At 42.3% G+C, this 25,624-nt stretch overlaps 1 protein-coding gene across 2 annotated transcripts in view; it reads right to left on the reverse strand.

Moving 5' to 3' along the window:
- The window catches only part of Nsf (N-ethylmaleimide sensitive factor, vesicle fusing ATPase), a 135,642-nt gene extending 114,829 nt beyond the window's left edge, over positions 1-20,813 (reverse strand). For both annotated transcript variants that reach the window (XM_027427915.1, XM_027427916.1), the window contains exon 1: positions 20,725-20,813. In XM_027427915.1, the coding sequence (XP_027283716.1) occupies positions 20,725-20,736 (12 nt within the window). In that variant the 5' untranslated portion in view covers positions 20,737-20,813. The remainder of the gene's footprint in view (positions 1-20,724) is intronic.
- Positions 20,814-25,624: the final 4,811 nt, after the last annotated feature.

Consider the following 25,624-nt stretch of genomic DNA (forward strand, 5'->3'; position numbering starts at 1 on the left):
CCTATCCCCCCTCCTCCATGGCTCTAGAAGAAAGCACTCTTCCTTGACACACTACAGGAAGCCTTTCCACTTTAAATGACAACAGTGTTCTGGAGAAAGCATAGGCTACAGACAATAATACACACTTGGAAACAGAGACCGGACAACCCAGTTAAAGCCCTTGAGGCCAGTCCGAACTATTGGGTAGAGCCAATAAATTCTTTTTTTTTTTTTGCTCAAGCTTATTTGAATTGATTTTCTATGTCTTTCATAGAAAAGAATCATGACTGATAAAATGGAATAAAGTCAAGTAGTAAATTTGATACAAGGTGTTATGAAACACACCTTTTTATAAGAGATCCCAAGTGGCTATGAATTGTATTTCATCTCTAGATGAAAGAAAATCATCTTCCAGCCTGAGGCAGGAAGATTACTGCAAGTTTGAGGCTCGCCTGGACTACATAGCAAGACCCTGCCTCAAAAGAGAAAACAAAACAAAGACAAAATCACAAAGAAACTTCCAAACATTTCTCAAAAAAAAATAATTATGAAGTGTACCCCGAAGGAAAAACAGCAACGAATAGCCTTTTTGGTCAATATCTACTAGCTAAATATTCTTCTAAATAATGTTTTCTGTTTGTTTGTTTCTGAAGCACAGCCTTGTGTAGCTGGAACTCAATATATAGCTTATGCTGGCCCTTGCATTTCTAATCCTCTTGCTTCCATTTCCTGAGTGCTGGCAGGATGGGAGTGCACCACCTTGCCTGGTTTATGTGGTGCTGGGGGTTGAACCTGGGGCACCAGGCATGCTAGGCAAGCTCTCTACCAACTGAGCTACATCCCTAGCCTCAGGAATGTTTTGTTTAGTAACCTTTTGTCAGTCCTGGCTAGGAAGCTCTAAAGAACATCCATAGCCATTGCTTTGTTTACTCTTCAAACTTCAAGCCAAAGCCGACCACCTATAAATTTATATAATACACTTTGACCTATTTTTCTTTGAGTTTATTTTATTTTCATGTTTTGACTATTTGAGACATGCTCTTACTAAGCTGCTCAAGCTGACCTTCAATTAATGAGCCTCCTTCCCTTGGCCTTGAGTGTTGTGACCAGAGGTGTGCATGCCCACACCAGGCTTTACGGGTAGGTGTGTGTGTGTGTGTGTGTGTGTGTGTGTGTGTGTGTGTGTGTGTGTTGTTTGTTTTTTGAGACAGGGTTTCTCTGTGTAGCCTTGGCTGTCCTGAAACTCTCTCTGTAGACCAGGCTGGCCTCAAACTCAGAGATCTGTCTGCCTCTGCCTCCCGAATGCTGGGATTAAAGGTGTGCACCACCACCACTACCCCTTGGCTCCAAGCTTTTGCTTAAAGGGCCACTTTGAGTACCGTTATCTGTTGTTAGTCTCTAAAGTGGGTTATGTGTTCTCAAAGAATTTGCAAGATACTCCTGAGGGATACACGATGATATTAGTACTTTAATGTTTCCAGACCTAATGACACTAAGAAAGCCCTCAAATTCTGTCAGGACTTTTAAGTTCTCATAACACAAGATGAACTTCTCTATCTACTGAAAGGAACAGGCTAGTTAATCCAGCACGTCACAAAACTATTAATGTTAATTAGATGCCCAGATAGCTGTTTCCCTAAGAGAAGAGACACAAAGTCCTGAAGTGCAAATAAAATAAAATAAAATAAAATGGCAATTACTGCCTTATTTCACAGGTAAATTACTGCCACAGGTTGTTCAGAACCAAAGAGGTGTGCAGGATGCCACTGAGGTCACTTTTATCTAAACAAGGTCTTTATTGAATCTTTCCTACACTCCACATAGTGATATGCAGTAACGATCAAAATATTTTCTTTTTAAAAAATATTCTATTTTTATGTACAGGCATGAGTCTGTGTGATATATGCCATGTGTTGTGGTTACTTAAAGGGCCAGAACAGAGCTGCAGCTGGAGTCACAGACAGTTGTGAGCCACCCAGTGTGGGTGCTGGGAGCCAGAGTGGTCCTGTCAAGATCAGCAAGAGCCCACAACCACCAAGCTATTGCTCTAGACTGTCTATCCCTTTCTTTCTTTTTAAAGATCATACAAGGATTACAGGTAATTGAAAAAAAACTTAAAAGAGCTGAAGGTGATGGTGCACATCTGCAATTGCAGCTGTCTTGAGATTGAGGAAGACTACAGCTTTCAGGTCAGCCTGGACATCACAGTGAGTTCCAGGCAGGCTAAAGCACAGCAAGACCTGTCTCAAAAACAAAACAAAACAAGGGGCTAGAGAGATGGCTCAATGGTTAAGAACACTAGCTGGTCTTCCAGAGGTCCTAAGTTCAATTCCCAGCAACCACACATCTGTCCACAACCATCTGTAATGAGATCTGGTGCTCTCTTCTGGCCTGCAGGGATACATGCAGACAGAACACTGTATACAAAATAAATACATAAATCTTAAAAAATAAAACAAAAGAGTTTGAAAATAGGAACGAATTATATAGTTCATATATTAAAAAGTGAGTGTTTCAAACATGATAACTGTTTCTAAAGAGTATAGTAGCATATTACCAAAAAGATACTAAATAGACAAAAACTTGCCCTGCACCTCTCCATAAAATAAAAATGTTTTGCAAAATGCAAAAAAATACATTGTTTTAAATGAATGCTGCATTTCAAAACTGTATAGCTACAAACAGTGCCATTGCTAAGTGACTGTACTATTGAAAAGAGTGTCCTCAGGCAGGTGGCTCAAGAGATAGATTAAGGCACTGGCTGCCAAAGCCGACCACCTGAGTTCCATCCCTGGAATCCACACAGGAAGGAAAGAGCTGACTCCTGAAATGGTCCTCGACCTCCACATTCAACCTAAAAACAAATCCCAAACTCCTGTGTGTGTTTTGAAGCCAAGAACAGAATAGAATAGTTGAAGCTTCTAAAACAATCATTCACATGACGGCTTGCAGGAGTTTTTCTGAACACATCTATTAGCACTATGAAAAGGGTAATGCATTTTGATTAATTTGCAGAAAAACAAGTAGACAGATGGAAATGTACTAGTCACATTTCAGCAAAACATTTCCATAAATGGTAATTAGTCTGATTAAGAAAAAAAAACAGAGAATATAATTTCAAAAGTGCAGCCAAATTCCCTTACTTTGCTCTAGGCTTTGATTGCCATTAAAATGGAGTGTCTTAAAAAGTAAGCTAAATTTAGGAACAGGCCTTTGAACAGATGTATTGAAAAACATTTAGGCAAGATATTAAAGAACAGTCTGGCAGTGCTGGTGATTTTCTTCAATCCCAGCACTCAGCAGGCAGAGGCAGGTGGATCTTTGTGAGTTTGAGGCCAGCCTGGTCTACAAATCCAGTTCTAGGATAGCCAGGGCTGTTACACAGAGAAACCCTGTTTCAAACAAAACAAAACAAGATATCAAAGAACAACGGCTCATCACTTTATTTTATGGATTACTAGTAAAAATATTAAATTATACATTTGATTGTTAGCTTGCTTATTCTTTTCTGTATGTTTCACTATGTGCATAAAATCTTAGTATAACATCAGTGAATACATAATGTAGATATACTGAGGTTATACAAACACGTTTCACATGTGGGATTCATGATCAAATGTTTGGAAGTCACTGATTTCCCGTGACATGAACAAAGTCAGGGTCACAAGTTCACCTTCCAAATGATACAGCCTTTTACTTAAGATCACACCTTGGCCATTGGTCAAAAACACATCGAGCAATTTAAAGTTTCTATCTTCCCAGAATTTCTTCACCTTCAAGTTTCTTCCTTTTAGGATTCCTTACTTGGCCAGTTCCTACACACTCCACAATTTCCAGTGTAGACAATTCTTGTTCTAAGAGACATCCTGGACAGCTGCCCCTCCCAACTCAGCTGATAAAAGGTAAACAGAGAAGCCCTGGATATGTCCTTATTGTCTTCCTGCAAGCCTGAATCAGACATACGACAAGTGTTAAGAGACACTAAAGGTCATTTAGGATATGACTTAATTAGACTCAAATGACTTAACAATTCAAAGTTACACAACTTGGAGCTAGGAAGGTGGGAACAGAAGATCTGGGCTCTCTGAGTTTGGCTGAGAGCTGCTATCTCAATGGATAAAGAGGAAGAGCAATTGAGGATGAATCTTGGCATAATCTTCCTGCTTTCCCTTCTGTACACGCAGAATATATGCACACACACACAAACAAGTGCACCTACACACATACAAAAACATGCATTTGCAAATGCATACCACACATACATATACACTGAAGGGACCAGCTCCCCCTGTCAGCAGCATAACAGCCGAGCATGTGCTTGCTTGACCTTGCCTTGGTCACTAGGAGGTCAGATGCTTGCCTCTTGGCAAGGAACCAATCAGAAGTTAGCTGGTGGTGCTATGCTTTACGGCTCTGGGTGTGCTTTATAGACAAGTGCACAGCAATGACGCGCAGAACATAGCAACCACCCTGGGAGGGCCTATGGGCCATAACAACCAGTTGACCAATCAACACAGGGCAAACCCTGCAAGCCTGGAGGCACACCAATCCTGAGCCTGTGCGTACCCCTAGACACTCCCCTTACGCTGCCCTATAAGATCTCCATGACTTGGCTTTGCAGCATCTTTCCTAGCCATCCACCATGGTGGATGGATGAAAGGTCAGAGCTAACATGGGGTTAGCTTGTTAAACAGCTGCAATAAAGTCTCTTGCTGTTTGCATCAAGGTTTCGCCTCCACCTGGTGATTGGGGTGGCCACGGTCCTGGGCTGAGATCCTGGGGGCCTGAGCCTCCGGCGGGGGGGGGGGGGTCTTTCACACAAACACACACAAATGGAAAAACAGAAAACAATAAATAGAACAAAAACTACACAATCAATAAAGCCGACACAATAAAAACTCTACAAACTGTTAAGGTGACCTTTTCATTTGTAAACCTGTTTAACTGTCAATATCCTTTAATAAGAAGGGGGTGGGGAATCTGTGGAGATCAGCTGGCTGGCCAATTGAAACAGATGCTACGGCTGAAAGGCCTCCCTATTAGAACCCAGAAGCATCTGTGTTTATGGTAAGCCAAGCAGGGGATCTCATTTTTAAACCAAGTGTAAGTCCCTATAAATAGTGAAGCTGTCTACTTACCATAGAAATGCCAAGGGAAAATTTCATGATTTTTCTAACTCTGGCTTTGTCTCTAAGGAGCAATAATAAAAGCCAGCCACCACAGACATACAGCCTTTTAAACATGAAAACACAATCAGTGATGGGTAGTTTTATTAAGTTGAGTTGTTTGAACCTGTAACTGTTTAAGGATATAAAACTGTCTTAAATAATAAACATTACAAACCACTGTGGATCACTGGCTATTTGAAAGAATGGCAATGTGGCAATGTCCACAAACCAAAGGAAACTGCAGTGAAAGTCATGGGGCCATTGGCTACTCCAGAACCTTTAAACCACAGAGAATTCACTTCTCTCGAAGGAAAAAAAAAAAAAAAAAAAAAAAAAACAGTGTGTGTGTGTGTGTGTGTGTGTGTGTGTGTGTGTGTGTGTGTTGGGTGGGTGGGAAGGGGGCTTAACCAAGACTTCTCTGGACAGTATTTAAGAATTTAAATAACACACTCTTGTGTAGAGGTTCCCTGAAGAAAATGGATTACTTGAGTAAACTTTTAAATCAAATAACAGTACAGCAAAATAAGCAAAGAAAAATATAGTGTGAGGCACAGAGTGGTAACACTCTCTTGCAATCTTAGCTCTTGAGAGGTGGAGGCAGGAAGATCAGGAGTTTAAGATAACCCTCAGCTACACAGGGTTTAAAGTCCAGCCTGTGCTATGTGAGACCCTATCCGGAAAGAAAGGAAAGGAAAAGAAAAACGGAATGTGCCAGCAGACTAGAAAGGGCTCATCACCAAACAGTTCCTCCTACCCTGACTATAACCCTTTAAAACATGACATCTCTTCCTCTGGCACCTCAGGCCTTGGTTACATTTCTCCAGAGATGTGCATATTCATTCCCACAGCGAAGAGGAGAGCAAAATATAGAAACTTGCCTCAGGGCCAGGCCAGATGACAAGCCCTCAGTTATTTCTCTAGGGTGGTCACTCCTGAAAAAAACTAACAGTTGAGAATTGCACTTTCACTGTGTGTGTGGGGGGGGGGGCAGGGGGTGGCTTACATCTGTAATCCCAGCACTGGGGAAGTTGAGGCAGGAAGAAGTTGACCACAAATTTCCGACCAGACCATTTCAACGTGAGACTGTCTCAGAGAAAGACCAAAGGAAACCTTCACTTTTCAACAAAGTAACCCCCAGACATATGACTGGTAACATTAATGAAAACTTAGAATTCCATTTGGGACTATCACTACCCACATTTCAAGCACCACAAGTGCCTAATCACTACCACTACAGATAATTCCAATGGATAGATTGGTCCAGAGCAACACAGAAATGTCATTGTAAATGCCTTCCGGCAAGCCTATAGAACCTCATACTATAAACTCCTACGAGAATTTCTAAACCACCTTCCTGAGTGCTTGAATTTCAGATGCACAACTACCATACCCGGTCTTCCTGTTAAAATGTTGAAGACAGACTTGTTGGTGAGAAACCTCAGTGGATAAATGTGCTTTCCCTCCAAGCCCATGGACCAGACTTCCATACTCAAGACACATACAGTGGGAGGAGAGAACTGACTCCCATTAAGTTGTCCGAATGCAGGCTATGGTACACACAGATACCTCCCCACCCCTACCCCCAACCCCCTGGCATAAATAGATGCAATTTAATTGTTTTTAAAAATTCTGAAGATGTGGGGTATTATAAATGATGGGACGGAGGGGGGAGCGTGGTGTGCCAGTTATTTTCAAGTCTCTTGGAATATCCTTGACATTCCCTAATTCAGGGGAAGGCTATGCTTATGAGTGAACCTCTTGACACCTATCAAGTCCTTAAGATTCCTTTATAAGTTTACATTTTAAAAAGCTTCCACTTTGGTCTTTCAGCAGAAATCCATGCCAGAAAATAAGAACATTAGAGGCTGACAACATCAAATATGGGCACAGTAAAAAGCAGTTTCCTAATGTTCATGTCATTTAGCAAATGTAACCCCATGTCTTTGGCCAAGAAACTGAAAACTATGTCCACACAGACACTAAACATAAAGGTTCATAGCATCTGTAGACACGATAAACCATACCGTAAACATCTCAAAAGTCCCCCAAAGGGTAAGAGGGTAAACAACTATGTCATAGCCACAAAATGAAATACTACTAGCAACTAAGTAGAAATTAATCATTAGTATGTTTACCATTCTAGGGGCAGTGGGACCTAGGAGAATGGAGCCAATCAGTGAGATGGATTAAAGTCTCATGCAATAGCCACCTTTATTCAGAGCATCAGACAATTTATACTCTGAGGGTCAAGAAAAATGGCCTGAGTAGAGTTCTCATCAGTTCAAGCTGTTAACCCCAAGGACAAGCTGCCTGTAGACATGCTTAAACCTTTACTAGAATAACAGCAACAGGCACCAGTGAGTAATCTGAAGTGAACTCACTCCTACCTGCTACACCTGGGAGGAGCAAGAAAAACATGTTCCAAGAACAATTACATGTTTTGAAGAAACTGAGGTCACAGGACCCTAGTTTTCTTGAAGTTTTCTCACAAGCACTCAGAATTCACCTCACAGGACTCCAAGAATGGAGTCTTGGACCATGTTCTGACAGGTATATACACAGTGACTTCAAAAATGTAATGCTGAGTAAAAGAAGCCCTCTGTGAAAATGCAATCATGGTGTTTGTGCTTTGTGTCTGCCTATTGCACTTGTAATGTTTTCAAGGTCCAATCAGGTTGAAGCACGTCACTACATGCCACTATTTTCTAGAACTGGGCCATATCCCACTGCAGGGACAGATCACATTTTGTTTATCATTTCATCTTCGATGAACGTTCAGATTGTTTCCATCTAGGGGCTTTAAGAATAATGCTGCTATGAGCATCCGGGCACAAGCATTATGTTCGATTTGGGGGTTTTGTTTGTTTGTTGAGATGGGGCCTTGCTACACAGCCAGCTGTGGTCTCTAACTTGTGATTCTCCTGCCTCAGTTTTGGAGTGGCAAGATTACAGTGTGCACCTCCATGCCTGGCTCTACACCCAAGTTTACATAGGAACGTATGTCTTGAATGTTCTGATAAATGCGCACCAGATATTTCATTTACAAATGCTTTCACCTGTTCTGGAAGTTGTCTTCACTTTTTTTTTTAAAAAGATTTATTTATTTATGTATATGAGTACTCTGTATTCCTGTACACCTGCATCATAGAAGAGGGCATCAGATCCCATTATAGATGGTTGTGAGCCTCCAAGTGGGTGCTGGGAATTGAACTCAGAACCTCTGGAAGAACAGCTGATGCTCTTAACCACTGAGCCATCTCTCTAGCCCTGTCTTCATTTTCTTAATCATCTCCTTTGACACATGAAAATTTCAATTTTGATAAAATCCTATTTTTCCCAATTGCTTATGTTTTTGTATCCACACCTTTAAAAAACATTGCTTAATCCATGCATTTTTAAAATCTAATCTTCCTTGGAAGAATCATGGTTAGGTCTTTGAACCTTTCTTAAGTTTATTCTTTCTGATGCTAGTTCAGGGAACTATTTCCTTATTTTCACTTTTAGATTGACCATTGCCATCGTATAGAAATGTAGCTGATTTCTGGATACCGCTCTTCTATGGTACAGCTCTGCTGAACCTAGTTACTAGCTCTTATTTATTTATTTATTTATTTATTTATTTATTTATTTATTTTGATAGACAAATTCTTTAGGAGTGTCACCTGGGGCTGGACATGTAGCCTGATGGTAGAGCACTTACCCAGCATGCACTGAGTCTCTGCATTCAATCCCCAGTACAACCCAAAACAACACCATCAAAGGAAAACCAGCAATACCATGCCATCCACAAATTGGTGGTAACAGATACCCTAAAGTGAGACACAATAAATGAGGATTGCTATGGAGTCAGAGCAAGTTTGATGAGCAGATGTTTTATTGGGAAAGTACTCACTCGATGAAGTCAGTCTCACACCACCAGGCAGGTCAGGGAGAAGAGAGAGCCCCCTACGGGCGACCCTCATATTTAAGGTCTTGCTACTCACTCTGACCACGCCCAGATGTGCATGGTCTGTGTCACTGATGCCAGCCTCCAAGAGGGCGTGGCTAAAATTTCCCCTACAGTGCCCTTTCTTTCTTTCTTTCTTTCTTTCTTTCTTTCTTTCTTTCTTTCTTTTCTCTCTCTCTCTCTCTCTCTCTCTCTCTCTCTCTCTCTCTCTCTCTCTCTCTTTCCTTGCACATTGATCCTACCTAAAACTTGCAATGGTGTGAACAGAAGTGGCCAAAGGAGACATCCTAGTCTCAGTCCTGATCTCTAGAGGAAGCTTTTAAGCTTCACCATGATGTACAGCCGTGGGGCTTAGTTGGCTGAGTTTTGTTTTGTGAACCAAATCTTCACAGTGACAACTCATAAGGTTGCTCTGAGAATCCAACAAGAAAAGATCTGTGAAGGTGTTTTCAAAACTGCAAAATGCCAGTTCATTTTAGGGTTGTATTCCACAACATAATGTTCTTATTCGGAAAAAAAATTTACTCCAAATATTGTTAAAGAAATCAAAACAAATTGACCCTAGTTTTTTTTTTTAAACAAATGAAAATATAGTGATGCACCTAAGACATTGAGAAGTCTGAGGTCTAATGAGAACTGTGTCTTCAAAGCAGCAAAATACAGTCACAGGCCTCATGATAGTTACCTTAATTGCTGTGTTGATCTGAAGCCCTGTAATTACATACGTACACACACACACACACACACACACACACACACACACACACACTCACAATGTATTTGTAAGACTGAGAGATTTCTCACTTAACACAGCTTTGTAACAAATATAAGCATAACATAATGGGATCATTTACATATTTTAGAATTTAGAAATTACTTTTAAATACTTATGTCCAAATGGCTGACTTTCATCAGGTCTACTGATTTTCATCAGTAGACAGGAATTACTAGCCTACGTCTGTTCCTTAGAAAGGATCTTTTGGGCAAGCTGGTAATACAGCTCAATGCTAGAGTGTTTACCTAGCATACAAAAAAAAAAGGAAAAAAGAAAAGGGGGAAAGTTCTACATCTTTCTTAAACTGGGCGTTGATCTCATAATGGATGGTTGTGAGCCACCATGTGGTTGCTGGGAATTGAACTCAGGACCTCTGGAAGAGCAGTCAGTGCTCTTAACCTCTGAGTCATCTCTCCAGCCCCCACTTTCTTAAATTTTTAAAATTCAATTTCCCATTGTTATTCATATTTTATTATTTCAGTAGTTACCCTGGAAATATACACATTAAGCCAAAAGCCATTCAAGTAGCTCTAACACCTTACTGAATAAAACAAAAATCATAAAACACGTAAGAGTCTACACCTACCCCAACCCCATCATATATTTAGTTCTAGTGGTTAAAATTTCCACATGACATCACTGATTTATTTTAACTACTATTACTGCCCTTGTTCTTATTTTGAAACGGGGACTTGCTATGTAGCCCAGCCTGGCCTCACCTCACAGCAACCCTTCCACCCCCAAGTGGAGGAGAAGAGCCTGCACATCCCGCTACTTCAGACTTTCTGAATTTGCAGACAGGTCAGGTCTCCTGCATTCTCTCTTCAAATACAACCTTTGCCTCGCTCTTCCCCACCGAGAGCCTGGCTGGCCCAGACCTCCTTTTGTGTTCTCCTAAATGCTTTCCATCCCTTCCCACTGCCCTGGAACTGAATTCGGAATAATTCTTTTTTCAAATTTTTATTTTCAGTCCAGAAGTGGTTAGCCAATATAAAATGAACTCAATTGTGTTTTCACAGATTTTTGTCTAATTTTGCTATGTTTAGGCTTTTTTTTTTTTTTCCTTATTGGTCTTTTGCTTGTATATTTTGGTTTCTGTTTTTGTGTTTCTGTAGGGTTTTGTTTTAGTTTGTTTGGTATGTTTCTTGGGCTTGTTTGTTTTAAAGAGAGTGTAGAGTTGGGTGGGTGGGGAGGTGGGAAGGATCTGGGAGGAGTTTGGGGAGGGTGGAAGCGTGATCAGAATATAGGTATGAAAAAAAAATCAAGCTGAGTGGTGGTAGCACACACCTATAGTCCCAGCACTCAGGAGGCAGAGGCAGGTGGATCTCTGAGTTCAAGGCCAGCCTGGTCTACACAGTGAGTTCCAGGACAACCAGGCCTACACAGAGTAATTGTGCCTCTAAAAACCAAAAGGCAAATTTATTTTCCAAATCTCTTCACATTTATCATTTCGTACTCTCGTTCAATTCCAGGGATTGAACTCAGGTCATCAGGCTTGGCGGCCATCACCTTTACCCAACAGCTCTCTAACCCATTCTTTATTGCTTCTGCTGACTTTCATTTGCTGAGTCTTGCTTGTGTCATTTGTGTTTATATTTTTCCAAAACTTCATTTTTAGGACTTTCCTGCATCCTGGGGTTCTCGGAAGATGACTTCTTCCAAGAAGCTTTATGCTCGATGCTACTGGGGCATCCAAGGCTCGTAGGGGCGCTGCCAATATTATATCTCTTTACACCTAATTATTGGCTTAAGAGTTTCATACCAACCAGGGAGTGTGAAATCAGAATTCCAAACTTCAAGGTGATCCAGTGGATAAAAACATTAAAGAAGACTTGTTGTTGTTGTTGTTGTTGCTATTTGATTTTGTGACCTTACCCGGCACCAAAGTGAAACAGAAAATTTTCCTTTCAGATCCCTGGGTGGAACAAGTTTACTCCTAGCTGATATTTATTATGAGATGCATCCCCTGGAGAAACCATCTTTACTGGGGGGATGCTACCAAAACTGCCAGTGTTTATTTCCTGTTCTCTGAGCTATGGAGGCAAAGGTGAAATAATTCCCTCAAGGCAAAAGCTCTTGTCTGATATTTCCCACTTGTACACAGGTTTTGGCCTGATTATTCTTTAAGCTCTGACTGGCTACCACCCTGAATTCAATTATTTCTAAGACTTATTTTTTTTATTGTTACTTATGTGTATGTGTGTGTGTTCATCACACACATATAGGAGCCTGCAGAGGCCAGAAGAGGACATCAGCTCCCTGGAATTGAGAAACTGGTGCTCGTGATACACCCAATACGGGTGCTGGCAACCAAACTTGGGTCCACTGAAAGAGCAGCAAAAGTGGTCTTCACCTCTAAGCCATTTCTCAAGCTCTGAACTCAGTTTTTTTTAAAAAATGTATTTTATCTAATATTTTAAAAGTTTTATGTGGGAAGATTGATGAGAGGACCTAATTCTGTAAGAAATAACTACAACTTCTCAGATATTTGAAAAATTGGGTGCAGGCAGAGGTCTTAAAGAGAAGAAAGGACAATCTTGAAGTTTATGAACATTAAGGTTACATATATGTTTTTAAAAAAAGAAAAAGAAAAAGAAAAGAAAACCTTCAACAATCCACAAAGAACCACATTGGAGAAGTAAGATATAAAGGCAACAGTTCTCAGCCCACTGTGCACCACAATCAACCGAGAGTTGTTAAAGGAGACTGTGGAGTTCCAGACTCAGCACATCTGCAGAGTGGAACAAGCCTGAGAAGCTCTTTCCACAAGCTCTCAAGTGATGCTATCCACTGGTCTGCTGGTCTGCAGAAACACTGTGACAATCCTTGTACCAGGAATACATAGATTTCATTTGAAAATGTAATGCTAAGGGGCTAGAGAGATGGCTCAGTTGGCTAAGAGCATTGGCCACTCTTCCAGAGGGTCTGAGTTGAATTCTCAACACCCACCTGGCAGTCAGTACACAACTGTCTATAACTCCAGTTCTAGTGGATCTGATCCCTTCTTCTGAACTCCTCAAGCACACATTCATACACAGAAAAACACGAATACAAGACATATACACATAAAATAATGAATTAAAAAAAACCTGACACACATACAAACAGGTACTATGGCAGCCTGCACAGGGCCTGCACAGGTTCAAGCCATATAGGGTTCCCAGTACTGAGAGAGGGGAGTGGACACAGGCTCCCATCCCTAACCAAGACACTATCTCTAACTGACATCCACTTGTAAAGGAAAACTTACTTTATTCCAATTGTGCCTCATGGGTATATTAGCCATACTTATGGGTAGACCCTATAGGACAGTAGATGGCCAACATGAAATGAACACAATGGTATTTTGCAGAATTTTTGTCTCCTATGGCTTTGTTTGGAAATCTTTTATCTTACTGGCCTAAAAGCTTCTATATTATGGCTTCTGATTTTGTGTTCTTATGAGTTTTGAGTGTGTGTGTGTGTGTGTGTGTGTGTACATATGTTTTCTTTTTTCTTAATTCTGGTTTGTTTCTTTTGTTTGCCTGTTTGTTTTCTAAAGAAAAAGAGAAAGGAAGGTTATGGAGTTGGGTCAGTGGAAAGGATCTGGGAGGAACAGGAGGAGAGAAAACCATGATCAGAATATAATGTATGGAAAATGATTTTCAAATAACTATTTGAATATATTCAAATATATGTGTATACATCTATAACATAGACCAGTTCCTTTTATTCTTTTTACAGAAGAACACAAGCAATACAGAGACTTCAGTGTGTATACAAAGGCTTCAGTAATACTCAGTATACTGTATCATTTAATTTATCAAACACAAATTAAGCTTATACTGTCGTTTAATTCATTGTAAATTGATTGGAAGGCTAAAAACAAGACTCAATTTATCTACAGGTAGAGAAAAAGAACTATAGGAGTCAAGCAGTTGTTTACATTTAGTTCTATGTTATTAATGATTTGGAACTCAAGAAACAAAAGTATTACTTAGGATTATTGGCCAGCTCAGTAGAGAAGATACCATTAAGACTGAACCACACTTCACCGGTGCTGGTTTGTTGAGCAATCACTTACTGAGTGCCATACATCCATTCCAGGCTCTTTCTAAACAAGGGGAATTAAATCTGTTATCTCACAAAATGTTATCAGTATCATTCCTTAGGAGAACAAGTCCTAGTAACTAAGACTAATTAAGAATAAAGAAAGGAAGAAATCCCCAACAAAGACAGTCTTTAAAAGACCCAGAATTTGGTGATAGTATTAGCCTAGCTTGTCAAGTCACATATGAACTTGTATGTTTATAAGCTCTTAATACCAAAACCTCTTTGCAACAAAAGTAAATCCCATCACTAAATCTGTAAAACATTCTATTGGTCTAGTGATTTCAAAACTCACTATTATTTCTTACCTGAATGGTTTCCTATTTCCTCCTCTATTCTACTAGTGTAAATCCACTGACCCTTAGCACCTCATTCTGAGTAAGGCAGAAATAGCCTACGTGATTCATAAAGAGCTGGTGCTACGTCATTTGGTTCAAATGTACAGCTTCAAGTGGTGGTAAACTATTATAACTTTTGCCTTAAAACCAAAAGCCAAATAAACAAAAAGAAGAGAAAATTGGTTTTAAACATTATTTAGCTGAATTTTATTAAAGTCTTTGTATCTATCTTTGTAAAACACGGGAGGAAAATGTAGGTCAAAATTAATAGATACAGGGGCTGGAGAGAAGGCTCAGAGGTTAAGAGCACTGACTGCTCTTCCAGAGGTTCTGAGTTCAATTCCCAGCAACCACATGGTGGCTCACAACCATCCGTTATGAGATCTGGTGCCCTCTTCTGGTGTGCAGATATACATGGAAGCAGAATGTTGTATGCATAATAAATAAATAATAAAAAATCTTTTAAAAAATTAATAGATACAGAGTGTACACTTTCTTCTGAAGAAGCAGGGGATGAATTACCCCTAAAATTCACATGGAAAGGGCTGAAAAAGTAAAATGTGGAAAAATGCAGAAGGGCTGGCCAGGCAAGATGGCTCCATGGGAAAAAGGCAGAGTTTGATCCCAAGACTCACACAGTGGAACGAAAGGATGGACTCCTTCAAGTTGCCCTTTGACCCCCACATATACACGCATTGACACATGTCCAACCACACACAAGCACACAAAAATAAACAAGCAGATAAATGGAATTTAAAATTTTTTTAAATGAGGACGAGACACTCCATGAGACAGCAAGGAGTAATAATGAAGTAATAAAGTGTGGACTCAGACCCACACAGAGAGAACATGCCAAATCAGAGGGGATAGAGGATGGACTCAATAAACATTGGGACAACTATTCTTGAATATGGGAGGATAAAATTAACTTCATAATTCACACCAGACACAAAAGTAAGTTCCAGATGAATTAATCATCAAAATAGGCAAAACAAATAAAACTTTAAAATAAGATCTTTATGATTTCTAAGTAGGGTAAGCTTTCTTGAAGATCACACAAAAGTACAAACCATATGGGCCAAAAAATGACAAACATACAATAACATTTAAATCTAAGACTTTGTAAACAACATGAAAAAATGATCATCTATAAGCTATTTGCATCTAGAAGCTATCTACAACTAATAAATTGAATCTAAAGCAAATCCTTTGCTCCTCAAAAGGAGAAACTACATAAACTATATAAATAAGAAAATATGAATGTCCCAACTAAAAAATGGACAAAAGCTGTACAATGGTCATATATTATTTATGATTTAATAAAGCCACAAATGCAACGCTAGCCACAGCCATAGAGCCAGGCAGTGGTGATACACACCTTTAATTCTACCAGCCACACTAGTGAGCTATAGAAGCTGGGCAGTGGTGGTAGACGTCTTTAATCCCAGGATCAGGAGACAGACAGATGGATCTGTTAGTTCAAGGCCACACTGAGCTACATAAAACTGATCCAGTCTAAAAATGAAACAGCTCAAACAAAGGAGATCTCAGCCCTTGGGATCCCACACCATTAATCCCAGCTCTAGAGAGGTACAGAAGATAGGAGTGGGGCATTCGGCAGTCAGTCTCAGAGATTTATTCTCCAGCCACAACGAGGACAGGACAGCCCTTTCGGCCTCAGGTAGAGGAAAGACTTAGTGGCCAACTGCTTTGCTTCTCTGATCTTCAGCTTGTTACAAATGATAACGCGTGGAGGAACTCTCCAGTGACCAACAGGAAAAATGCTTAACCTCACCGTGGTATTCAAGACAAAATGGAAGCCGGGCATTGGTGGTGCACGCCTTTAATCCCAGCACTCAGGAGGCAGAGGCAGGTGGATCTCTGTGAGTTCGAGGCCAGCCTGGTCTCCAGAGCGAGTGCCAGGATAGGCTCCAAAGCTACACAGAGAAACCCTGTCTCAAAAAACCAAAAAAAAAAAAAAAAAAAAAAGACAAAATGGAAATTACATTGATGAGATCATGTTGCATTTCTTATATTAAGTTTAATGTCAGCAACACAGAGTATAGGGGTTTACAAACTGCATTTAGTGCCAGCATTCAGATGCAGAGGCAGAGGCAGGCAAATCTCTGTAAGTAGGTCAGCCCATTCTACAAAGTGAATTCAAGGACAGCCTGGCCTACATAGGGAGACCCTGTCTTAAAAACAAAGAAAGAAAAAACAACCAGCATTATAGCAAGTGTTTGTTTGCAAATGCAGGTATTACCAAGTGGTTACTCATCTGTCAATTAAGGAGTTTTTCTATAGTAAAATAATACACCTCTAGATAGGTCAGATGCTTCAACAAGTAAAGGCATTTGCTACCAAGCCTCACAACCTGAATTTAAGTTGGGTCCATGTGGTGGCAGGAGAGAACTGACTCCCACAAGTTGTCCTTTGAGCTCTACACATGTGCACTCATAAATAAACAGATGTGAAAACAACAACATACTTTCACCTTTACATCTTAAATACTTGAAAAAAATAAATTCATGTATCAAATAGTACTTTAAGGAATTAAACTTTATTTTCTAAAACTTACTGCACTTGATGATTCTTTTTAAATCTCTACTAAACTGATGCACAAAAGCAAGTGTATAAAACAGAGATAGTAATGAATTAATATCTAACATGGCCTCCGCTTTCTTGAAGTGGAGGCAAATAATAACATTAATACTTTATTTCTGAGTCAGGGTCTTATTCTATTGTAGCAGGATTTCTTGGACCACCGGTCCTCAAATCACAACATTATGAATGTTTGGCCTTAGTTTAGGCTTGTTTCTTGTTAGCTCTTATAACTTAATTTAACCTGTTTCTCTTCATCTACATTTTGCCTCAGGGCTTTTTATCTTTCTTTCATTCTGTACGTCTTACTCAAGTTTCTGGCTGGCTGGCGGCTGCCTGACCCCAGGTCCCTCTTTTTCTCCCTCATTTTCTCCACTTCTCGAGCCTAGATTTCTCCTACTACTTATTCTTTCTGCCTGCCAGCTTCACCTATCCCTCTACTGACTGCCTATTGGCCATTCATTGTTTTATTAAACTAACCAGGTGCCTTAGGCAGACAAAGCAACACATCTTTACATCCTTAAAGAAATGCAGCATAAATGTAACACATTTTATATAGCTAAACAAATGCAGCATAAACAAATATAACACATCTTTACATAGTTAAAGTAACATTCCACAACATTCTATAGCTCAGTATGTACACCAGGCTGGCCTCAAACATACTGTGATCCTCCTGCCTCTGTCTCCCAAGTACCAAGTACCAGAATTACAGACATGTGCCAACACACCGGATACAGCACATTAACACAGTTACAATGAGAAACAGATAAATCTCTAAGATAGGAACACAGGTTTTCAAGCCTAAATAACAAAGTATCCTGATTTACAGCTAGAGATCACAAGTGTTCTCTGAGTAGGAGGTAAATGTTTGGGGGCAGAACATTACAAAGAAAAGAAAGGGCCCAGCAAAGACCTTGTGGTAAGAGAAACTACTATAGCTTCAAGGAACTGAAAGGCTTATATAAGCTGAGCACAGACAGTAAAAGTGAGTGGAGGGAAACAGTAGCCAAACCACAAAGAGCCTCAAGGTTAAGTATTTGATCTTCTCCCAAAAGGAATGGGATGTTGCTGAGGAGGGGTTTAAGCAGTAAGGGGCACAGGAGAATGGAAGTGGGGCAGAATGCCAAAAGGAGACAACTTGCAAACTTCCTGCAGTTATCCAGACCAGAGAAAGAAAAGAGGGTGGAGATGAAAGTGCAGATGGCAAACTGATCAGGGAAAAGCTGCCACGACAGCAGTGGAGGATTTTAGTATTGAGGATGGTTTAAAGCAACAATACTCCCAAGCCTACCTTTTCTGGGCCCAAACTAAATGACTTTAAAAATTACTTCTATTATCCTTAGTGTGTGGGTAGGAAGACAATGATGAATTGTACAGAGAGCAGAGGAGGGGACATGGCAAGAGGTATAGAGAACAGGGTTGGGGAGACAGCTGGGTGAATAAAGCACTTGTCCTGCAAGTGTGAGGATCTTAGTTCAAATCCCCAGAACCACTGTAAAGCCAGGTAAGATGGCTCATGTCTACAATCCTAGGTAGACAGATTCTCCAGGAGCTGGAAGGCCAACTAGCCTGGCATGAGCAGAGGTGAACAGAAAAGAAACCCTTCTCAAAGAGGGTGGATGGCAAAGCCTAGCCCAATGTTGTCCTTTGATGGCCACATATGAGTATGCATGTGTGTGTGCACACATGCACACACACACGCACACACATATGCATACACACACACACACACACACACACGCACGCACGCACGCACGCACGCACGCACGCACGCACGCACGCACGCACACATACACACACACACCATACCTGTCAGGTTTCCACTGAATGAGTGATGGTGTCATTCAATGCAAGAAAAACAGAAAAGTACCAAGTAGGTAGATCCTGGCTTTTTGAACAAGAATTCAAGTGGTCTTGAATTTATTTATTTAGGTTTTTTGAGACAGTGTCTGTCTATGTAGCCCTGGTTGTCCTAGAAATCACTATGTGGACCAGGCTGGCCTCAAACTGTCAGAGATCTTCCTGTTTCTGCCTCTGCTTCTGTGGGGTCCAAAGGTATGTGCCCAGTCTTGCTCTTGAATTTAAATAAGCAGTTTCACACATCAATTTGGAATTTAGAGGGCAGTTGTGTGGAGGATGGGTGAAATCTTGAGAACCCCAGGCATACACACAGTGGTAGCTTTGGCTCAGAAGGGATTACTGGGGATAAGACAGAACACGGGAATTGAATGACAGGATGGAGAAAGATGAATCTGCAAGAGAGATGAGTCAGAACAGTAGCAAGGCATCACAGAGGCAAAGGAGGCAAAGGTTAGGCCAGGCGGCAGTGGCGCATGCCTTTAATCCCAGCACTAGGGAGGCAGAGGCAGGCAGATGGCTGTGAGTTCAAGGCCAGCCTGGTCTACAGATCGAGTTCCAGAACAGCTAGAGTTGTTGTTACACAGAGAAAAACCCTGTCCCCGAGGGAGGAGGGAGGGAGGGAAGAAGGGAGGGAGAAGAGGGCTGTCAGGCGCTGCTGAGATATCAAGTATGACAAGGATTGAAAAATGTGTATTAATTTTAGGGACTCGTTTCAGTCAGACTGTGGTGGGCCAAGGTGGGAGCAGGTGGTAAATAAATGGGAGAAAATAAGCAGAAAAAATAATCGGGATTCATCGCTGTAAAATAAAACAGTAAAGGTGACGTGTGTGGGGGCAGAGGGAGGAGGGTTTGTTTAAGATAAGAGAAGCTCCAGCATGTTTCAAAACAAGTGATGATTCAGGAGAGGGGCTCCTTAGGAGGCAAAAGTAGACCCTAAGGTACATTTGGAAAGGTCAGCCTGAGATAAAGGGGGGTGGGGCGGGAAAAGGAGTAGAAAGAGATAGAACTAGACGGATGACCTCTAAGGTCTCTTTGGGACTCTAGAATCTCATGAGCTACAATTCTCTTTAGACAGGGCATTTGCATATGTACATGCATGTATGCAAACTTATTCAAATATTCAGGTGTACGTGAATCGGCCAAGCACGTCGTTAGTCTGTAATGACGCAGTTAATGTCCCCAGGTTTTCCACCAGTGTAATCTCTGGGCCGGATCCATCCACCAGCGCTCTTAGCTCTAATGCATACCGCAATAACAGCAGTGACCTGGCCCCATCTCTCCTCGCCAACCCCGCGATCCTACAAGCTTAAGGAGGAAGTAAAATGTAAATCCCTGAAACTACAGCACTGCCTGGGACTGTCACTCAGAAAAACAGAACGTGACACCCCAAAATCCTTCTGCACTCCTGGCTAAAGACATTGCAGCCTCACTCGAGAGTTGGCAGGTTTCTCCCCAGAGGATGGTCTGTGATTAGCCCTAAAAGTCATCTGCAGGCCCCTCCTCTTTTCATAACATCATTCATTTGGGGCATCATTCATTTGGGAAGAAGGAGAAACGGGTCCCCACAGCCTCGCCCCGACTGCAGCAGACTACACCCCGCGGTTATCCAGCAGTGCCACCTCAGAAACCCTCGGAGGACACTCGGCGCTCGTCAGAGGGGGCTCGAGTGGCCACCACCCTCAGGGTGCCTGGAGGACGAGGGAAACGAGCCCCGGGGGACGGGCCAGAGAGACGCGGGAGACCCGGGGGACGAGGAGCCAACCTCGGGGAGGACAGCGTTCCTGAGCAGAGCTAATCCCCTGCCGCAGCTGCCCTGTCTCGCCTCCAGCCCTGCTCTGACCTCCCTTCTTTCAGTGTTCCCCGGTGCTCAGCCTCGCGTTCCCTCCCCGGAGCCCGCGTGGACCTCGCAGCGGTCGCGAACTCCGCGATCCCGCCGCGATCTGGGGCTGCCCGGCCGCCACTCACCCGGCCCGCCATCTTCGCGGACACGTCCGGTTCCGAGGCTGCAGCTCCGCACTCGGCTGAGCCCGCCCCCGCCGCGCGCGCGCCCGCCTGCAGCCGCGCGCAAGCCTTCGTCCCGACGCCCTTCCCCAGGCCGTGCGCGCGCGCGCGCGGGCAGGCCGAGCAGCGCCATTTTGGCTGAAGACAAGCTGGTACCCTCGCTGCTTCCCTGGTTCCACAGAAGCCATGGCAGTTGGCCACGTGGCCTTTAAAGGCCTTTTAGCTTTCCGCTTCCAGACCTCTTAAACGGGAACGCGCCGAGAAAACCCTGCGTGGTCCCTGGCCTTTCCCCCAAGGAAGGGCAATAGCGAGAAGCTGGTTCCCAATTCGGATTCTGTTCCAACCCAGGCTTTTCTTCTGCAGGAGCACTTGTTTTGAAAGTGAATCATAACTCTTTGTTAGCTTTATGGGTCAGTATTTTCAGTTACAAGCACAATTTATATCTTTAGTAATGTTTTCCAGTGTTGTTAGATTTTTAGGGTACTCTGGTTCAGTCTGTGTATGAAGGTTTATGAGTGTGCCTGTATGTGTTTAGGCCAGAAGACAGCAAGATGTCTTCTTCAATCCCTGTCCACCTTATTTTCAAGATAATTGCTTGGATACCCTGCAATTCCCAGGGAATCCTCCTGCCTCTACCTCCTCAGCACTGAAGTTACAAATACCTGCTGCCATGCTCATGGATGCCAGGTGTCCTAACTGAGCTCCCCACCTGCTGAGAAAGCATGGTACTTAGCACTCAGCCTTCTCCCCAGACCCGAGTTCAGTCTTTTAACCTCCATTTAACATGTTGCCTTCCTTCTCACGATTTCTGTAAGGATTCAGGCATTATGCTGGCCTGCCCCTGTCACCTGGGAGAATGCACTCAGGCTGTACCCTGGTCAGCCCAGGGTTCCATAACTACTAGTCTGCACACAGGTGCAAAGGACCCCTTTAAAAGAAAGACCCGGGGCTGGAGAGATGGCTCAGAGGTTTAGAGCACTGGCTGCTCTTGCAGAGGTCCTGAGTTCAATTCCCAGTAACCACATGGTGGCTCACAACCATGTGTAATGAGATCTGGTGCCCTTTTCTGGCCCGCAGGGACACATGCAGACAGAGAAGTGTATGCACAATAAATCTTTCAAAAATAAGTAAGTAAAAGAAAGACCCTTGCCCACTCACGATCTCTCTTTCTTGCTGTTCCCCTGGAGTAGACAGGACTTTTCCAGTCTCCCTCTTCTGTCCTCTCTCAGTTTCTGTCTCTTTACCTTATTTTCTTACCTCCCCCCTCAATAAAACTTTCAATATGAGTCAAGTCTACAGGTCTCTGTTTCCCATCAGCTCCCCTCTCCCATCATCCGCCCCTGGACCAGGGACCTGCCACCTGCCATCCCAACCCACGCTGCATTATCCTAACAATTTCTTCACTGGAATCTCAGGTCTAACTTTCAGGCTGCAGAAAGAATTCTACAACAGATGCTTATAAAATCCCCTGTTGATGTTTCTTTTCACATTTGCCTGAGACAATGAGAGATATCAGGGCTTAGCTTTAATGTCTCGCTGAAGAAAATGAGATATGAGCACATGACCACTCCAAAGTGTGGTTGAGAAGGGTTTTATTGTAGTCATGGGACCGAACATAGCCAGAGGTATCTCGGAGAGTCCAGTCTGAACGTGGCCAGCAGAATAGGGTGGGCTATGAGGGGAGAAAGAAGTAAGGAGAAAGAAAGGAAGAAGAAAAGAAAGAGGAAAGGAGACCAGAAGAAAGAGAAGAACCAAGAGGCCAAAGATGAGAGCCAAGAGAGAGTGTAACCAAAATGGTTGAGTTATATGGGAATTTGAATCTGGGAGAAGGGAAGCCCTGGGTTGGAGCGGCTTAGGGTAAGGAGTGGAATGAGAGATGCCGGGGGAGCCACAGATACTGAGTGAGAATTGTCCCAGGCTTCTTTGGGACCTGACACTTATAATTAATTGGGGAGGGGGAGGAGTTTTTATCCAATACGAAAGAAAACAAGCAAAGAACTAAAGCTCAGCATTAATAGATTTTCTGTCTCACAATAGGTTTCTTTGCTGACAAAGTAAGTGAGATCAAGCCAAACTGAGAGAGTACAACAGGTTTATTTGAGCAAAGCAACTCCCAGGCAAGTTCTCCAATCCCAGAAATGAAGGCTGGAGAAGCCTTGCCCACAAACAAAAGCGGGGAGATTTTATAAGACGTAGGTGAGGCATGATGACATGTCCACCACAACCTGGGCTTGTGCCCAAGTGTGCTCAAAAGCTGAGCATTTTAGGTGGGGACTTGGGCATCTGGCAACTTCAGGGGAGGAAGCTGCTGTAGCCACCAAGAATTTGGAACTGGGTTTTTTGATGCTTTTCTTTTATTCCAGAGATTCTCTGAGTGGACTGAGTTTGAAGAGACAGGGATGGGGCTTCTCCAACCATGCAGGAATGAGCTGGAGATTCTAACTGAACAAGCATGTTTAGCAATTTAAAATTAACTGATAAAATCAAGCCAGGCATAGTGGTGACTCTTTTAATTCCAGCACTGGGAAGCAAAGGTGGGCAAATCTCTGTAAGTTTGAGGCCAGCCTGGGGGAGGAAAACAGTTGAACTCTGATGTTAACTTGGAAAAAACGCTGTTTAGAAACAAAAAAAGAAAAGAAAAATATCCCAGAGGAAATGAAGACCCAGACGCTTTCTTGTCATCCGCTGTCCTTTCTGAACCCCAGCCCCCTAATGTAAACTGAGAAGTACAGATTGATAAACTTAATGATGACATCTTACTTTTTTATTGTTGTTACTTTGAACTTAAAGCTATAAATCACAGTGATTTTGCCCAGTTACCAGATCCAGATGACACTGGCTCTCAGCCCAAAGATCTAACATTACTTCCCAAGCTGGTGTTCATATCTCTACGATGGGCCTGTTTGTCTTGCTTTGCTCAGGAAAAGAACTGCAAGGGGGAAATTTCTTCCATGTCTCCAACAAGGATAAATGCTTATCATCTTGGAAGGCCCAACCTACTTGTGAGTGGTTAAAAACTAAAAACAGATCCCGTACCCAGCTCTGCAGTATCTGCCCGTGATGTCCCGGGCGAACACAGCTTGTTCTTTAAGCCAGAGGGGAAGGACTTGGAGACCTTGCTCCAGATCTCTGTGTGTCTGTGCAGCCCATCTGTGCCTTGCTCTGGCTCACATTCAAGGTCATCCTAGAAACAGAGAAAAGCTAATTCTAAATTACCTTCTCAATAGCCCTTATAGTGGTAGTGAATGGTAGCAAATGCCTTTGCCTCCTCTGGTTCACTTTGCCTAGTAGCAGCTTGCTCACTTCATGTGGCTTTGGAAGGATGCTCAGACCCATGCTGGCTCTGGTATGAGCACCTCGATTCAACCAGATTCGTTCCAAAACAACTGCAGTGACTGTCCTTAGGAGGAAAGAGCCAGGGCTCCTTTACCGTTGAGATGATACTCTGGCAAGGCCATCCTCTAGTTCTCCAGTTCCCTGGAGGTTGCCTCTGTTCTGTCCTCTGCAAAATGTGTTTGCCCCCTTTGCCTTGATTTGTATAACACACGCGCGCACACACACACACACACACACACACACACACACACACACACACACTCACAAAATCAAAACCTTACTTCCCTAAGCTCTCCATTGATCTCTAAAATTCTCTTAATATGTTTTCCTTTTACAGTGAGAAGATAGGTAAGAAAACTATTCAGGGGCTGAAGAGCTGGTTCAGTGGTTAAGAACACTGACTACTCTTCCAGAGGTCCTGTGTTCAATCCCCAGCAACCATATGGTGGCTCACAAGCAACCATAAAGAAATCTGGCGTTCTCTTCTGGCCTGCAGACATACATGCAGGCAGAACACTGTATATATAACAAATAAATAAATACATATATCTTAAGGAAAAAAAAACCTATCCAAATGCTTTAAATGTACATTGAAGTGGAAATGGCTAACTTCACTTTCTACAGGCTAGAGGCTTTTTTAGGGAGCCAGGAGAGAAATAAGGCTAGGATCAGAGACAAAAGGTACCTGAAAAGTGGGGAAATGTATTGGTTTGCTTTTCTATTGCTGTGCTGAAACACTCGACCAGAAGCAACTTGAGAGAAAGGGTTTATTTAACTTACAAATTGCAGTCTATCACTGAAGGATGTTAAGGTAGGAACTCAAGGCAGAAACTGAAACAGATCTCAATGGAAGATTTGCTACAGACCTGTTCTCCACGGATCTCTAAGCTTGTTTTCTTATACAATCCAGGACTACTAAGGGGATATAGCTTTACCCAGAGAGGGCTGGACCCTCTTTCATCAATCATTAATCAAGAAAATGCCCCACAGATATGCCACAAGACTAATCCAATAGAGGCAATCCCTCAGTTGACATTCTCTTTTCCCAAGTGGCTCTAATTTGTGTTAAGTTGATAAAAACTAATGAGCATAGTAAAGAAGTTGTTAACAAAAGATATAGACACAGTTGGGCATAGTGACACACGCCTTTAATCCTAGCACTGGGGAGGCAGAGGTGGGCGGATCTCTGAATTTAAAGCCAGCCTGGTCTACATAGTGAGTTCCAGGACAGCCAGGACTATTACAGAGAGAAACCCTGTCTCAACAAAACGACAACAATAAAAATAACAACAACAAAAAAGAAAGAAAGACAAAAGAAAGGGGAAAAACAAAACAAAAACACAAAACCAGAAACAAACAAAACCAAAACCCAGAAGAATCCAGGATAAAGGACAGTGAGACACAAGAAATAGGGACAGGGTTTAACCACAATCAGCTCTTGCTGAACGTAACTATTTGCCAGCCAGTGTGAAGGTTTGTTTTATATGTTTAGGCCATGGTACTCAAATACTTGCTCAAACACTACCCT

The sequence above is a fragment of the Cricetulus griseus genome, chromosome 7, assembly GCF_003668045.3.
Source record: "Cricetulus griseus strain 17A/GY chromosome 7, alternate assembly CriGri-PICRH-1.0, whole genome shotgun sequence".
Lineage (NCBI taxonomy): Eukaryota > Metazoa > Chordata > Mammalia > Rodentia > Cricetidae > Cricetulus > Cricetulus griseus.